Source organism: Brachionichthys hirsutus, chromosome 6 (assembly GCF_040956055.1).
Source record: "Brachionichthys hirsutus isolate HB-005 chromosome 6, CSIRO-AGI_Bhir_v1, whole genome shotgun sequence".
Taxonomy (NCBI): domain Eukaryota; kingdom Metazoa; phylum Chordata; class Actinopteri; order Lophiiformes; family Brachionichthyidae; genus Brachionichthys; species Brachionichthys hirsutus.
Genome location: NC_090902.1, coordinates 15,287,798 through 15,291,547, shown reverse-complemented (window position 1 = coordinate 15,291,547; position 3,750 = coordinate 15,287,798). Strand labels below are relative to the sequence as shown.

The following is a 3,750-nucleotide window of genomic DNA, read 5'->3' as shown; positions in this document are numbered from 1 at the left end:
TGAGTGATATTAAACCTGAATCATGTGACCAGCTGAGCTCAACCTTCAGCAAACAATCATTTCAAGGCATCAGTCAGGCCTTAAAGTGAATCTAACTTAACTTGCAGTTAATCAAATAATCAGCTGTAGTATTTCCTGTCGCCAGCAGGTGGTGCTGCAGCACTGACTGATGGTTCCGCTGGTTCTCACCACCTCCTCAGATCATGGATTCGAAGGTGTTTTGTAGAAACTTCTCGTATATTTCCTTTATTTTGTTTCACTGCGAGCTCACAGTGAAATTACATTTACACCCGAGTACAACGGGGCCCTTGAAGCAACCACACGCATGTGGGGGCCCTGGCATGCGGAGGGGGTGAGGGAGGAGCCATGATCCGTGCAGTTGGAGCAGTTGGTGGGGGTGCCTTGCTCAAGGGCACCTCGGCGGTGTCCCTCTCCAGCCACCAGCACACACTCCATGGTTTCGTCTGAGGTGGGACTTGAACCGGTCTCCGCTTCCCAGCCCAAGGCCCGACCCACTGAGCCGCTGTTCAAACCCAAATTCACATGAATTGACCCAACAAAGAATCACAAAATAACTGTTCAGTTTTTTACGGAATATAAAATCTTGTTGAACTAAATGTTCTCTGATAATAAAGAGTAACTGCCTTGTCCTTTGACATGCTTGATTTCAAGTGGTATTTCTTGCAGGGCTCATTCTGTCCTCGTGAATCAAAGGGTCCTCCCATTTCTGTTACTCTTTGCTGGGCAGTCTCAGCTGTGGACTCCGTGGACATTCCCAAACACAAGGCGTGTCTTCGTTTAGAGAACCTTCCTACTCTCATGCTACCACATACCTCATCGTGGCGTCTCTTTACCCAGTGTACTGCAGCTGTGCATCGAGTGTCCTTGTGTTTTGCGTGTATTCCTTTGATGACTATGGATTGGGCCTTTTGTGGAACCAGAGTGTCGAGACCTTGTTATTTTAGTTTCTAAATGCTTTTCCTAGCTGGTCCTTGACTTACGATCTGCGTGAATCGCGACTGTTCGACTTCTCGACCGCACTTGTCTGTTGTTTTTTCGTGTTTTTACGGCATGTCGGAAAGCGAGTGAGCGAATCGACAGTTTCTGCTGTCTCACCCACGATGTCTCCCGAGAGGAAAGTACCATAAATTCCGGAGTATAAGCCGCGACTTTTTTCCCATGCTATGAACCTTGCGGCTTATATACCGGTGCGGTTTATATATGGATTTTTCCCATTTTCACTAAACCAATAAAATTGCCGAACGGGTCAAGTGACACAACGTAACTTTTTAGTTTACAGTTCAGGTTAAATCGACTTAAACAACCAAAACAGTCAGACTGTAAGACAAGTTTAGCTTTTCTCGTGTCCTTAAATCTTTTGGCTTTATTCACTATGAATCGTACCCTTAGCAAGTTTTTTTTGGCACTTGATGTGATGTTAGTCAAACATTTTTTTTTTACTGTTTACCATAATTTTTTTCTTTTTGTAACAAGCCGTGTTTCGATAAAGCCTTTGTAAAGATAATTTATTCAATATACCGGTAAACACCTGCGGCTTATGTATGTATAAAATGGTTTTTCCTCTACAAATGTACTGTGCGCGGCTTATATTCAGGTGCGCTCTATAGTCCAGAATTTACGGTATCTCTTTCTACTCCGATATTTTCCCTGTCTTGACGCAGAATATTATACGTACGGTAATTTAGCATGCGTCAACTTACGACGGACTCGGATATGGTTGTAAGTCGTCGACTACCTGTACTACCCGCATAGTTTTTCTCATTATGGTACAGGTCCGTTGCTTACTATAGTATTGCTGTCCTTGTTAATGAAGACATGACTTTTTATTGTCCTTTGGGTAAATAGCTCTGCACATCTGAGCTGACTTACCGTTCACAAAGTCGCGACTCTGACTCGTCATTGTTTTACACTTCTAGAGCTCGTCTTGGGAAGTAACAGAATACAATGAGCATACAAAAAAAGTAACAAAAAAAAAAAACGACCAGATTACAGATAGATTTACTGACGTTGAGGTTATTACAGTATTACAATAAAGAACACTAGAGTTTAGTACTTGTCTCGGCACCAGAGGACGAGACAGTCCAACACTCTACGTAACAGTTACTGAAGCGCAAGGGGTTAAACACGCTTCATACGACCAGAAAGAAAAGACAGACTAAAAGAGAAAGTAAAAGTGTCGAGGCGACAGCTGGAAGCACGAGTCGTCCATCCAGGACAATAAGAGCAGAGAGAGACCGCCCCCCCAGACCCCAACGAGAGTGAGACGGCTAAAGCCTCACCTTCCTGGACAACAATTTAAAATGGTGCTGACAAGGCAGCAGTGGAAAACAGACCCACAAGAACATCAAGGGCAGGAGGGCAGGAGGGCCCATCAAGGGCAGGAGGGCATCTGATCGCTTCGCTCCCTGAGGGACAAACTCTTCCCGTCCCTACGGCAGTTTACTGTTGACAGGATGTCACCTGTCCATCTCATCGAAGGCACGATGTCCTTCCACCTGTCAAAGTCTTATCTCCATGCTTTATTCGTTTCACCTTCTTTCCTTTGAAGTCCTCTTTTCACTTGCCCCCCCCCCAGTCTGATGGATCCCTCGTTGCAGCCATTGTCACATCTTCACTCCTGTAACACAAGCAGGAATATTTCTATAACACAAGGAGAACTAAAAGGTAAAAACAGTCTGTCTGTCTGTCTGTCTGTTAGCAACATAACTCAAAAGCAGGGCTGTCGACATGGGGGGACAACCGGGTATGTTGTCCCGGGCCTCAGGACCATGGGGGCCCGTGAGTGATCCTTAATTTATTTTACCTAATATTTGCCCATTATTTTTAATGAAATCGTTGCCTATTACATTAAACTTAATGTTTAACTCAAAACATACGTAACAATTAAAAGCTATTATTTTTTTGTAAATATAAATGTTTTCCCTTTTCGCCCATCTACCGCTAGCACTGGTGATGGAGGTAAACTAGCCCCCCCCTGCTGTGTGGAAACGGAGAATGAGCGGAGAAGGGGGAGTGGTTCTAGAGCAATCTAGAACCGTTTGGTGCTGATCCAGATCACCATGTGGATCCAGGTATTTTTTTAAATACATGTATGTACATGTTTGATATATTTGTTGATTTATTTGTTTAAAAAGGATACCCATTAGTTGTTACTAGTAACGTCTAGTCTTCCTGGGATCCATCACTAAAATAGTGCATAAATCATTTTAATAAATGAAAGGGAAATAAAAAACTAATGAATAAAATACAACGTTTTAAAATAGCCAACATTGCCCGATAAAACCAATTAAAACATGCACTAAATTAAAATCACATTCTTATTCAAAATGTAGAACAAATCCTACTTCGTCTTTTCTTGAGACTACCGTATTTTCACACCCATAGGACGCGCCTAAAAGTCTTAGATTTTTTTCAAAATGTGCCGCGCGTCCATTGGTCCGCGCGGCCTATTTGTTGTTGTAAGGCGGACTCAGTCAGGCGCCTCGCGGAGTGATACGTGCCGATGCGCTTCACCATAGTAAACTATTATGGCGCTGGTGAAGAGGCTGCCGGTCCCGCAGCAGAACACGGGAATAGAGCAGCGGAGAGAGAATCCAGCGTTAATGAATCAATGGAGGAAGAGGAGGAAGCAAAAGAAGACCTGCAGCAACTCGGCTCCTGCGATCGGCGACTCCGTGCGCGGCGATCTCACCGATACGGTCTAAACCGGAGTGAAGCTAGCTAACGCGC

At 44.1% G+C, this 3,750-nt stretch overlaps 1 protein-coding gene across 1 annotated transcript in view; it reads right to left on the bottom strand.

Annotated features, from left to right (window-relative positions):
- Positions 1–1,945: 1,945 nt before the first annotated feature.
- The window catches only part of atoh8 (atonal bHLH transcription factor 8), a 9,867-nt gene continuing 8,062 nt past the window's right edge, over positions 1,946–3,750 (bottom strand). Inside the window, exon 4 of the mRNA XM_068740692.1 lies at positions 1,946–2,638. Coding sequence (XP_068596793.1) covers positions 2,633–2,638 — 6 coding nt within the window. The 3' untranslated portion in view covers positions 1,946–2,632. The remainder of the gene's footprint in view (positions 2,639–3,750) is intronic.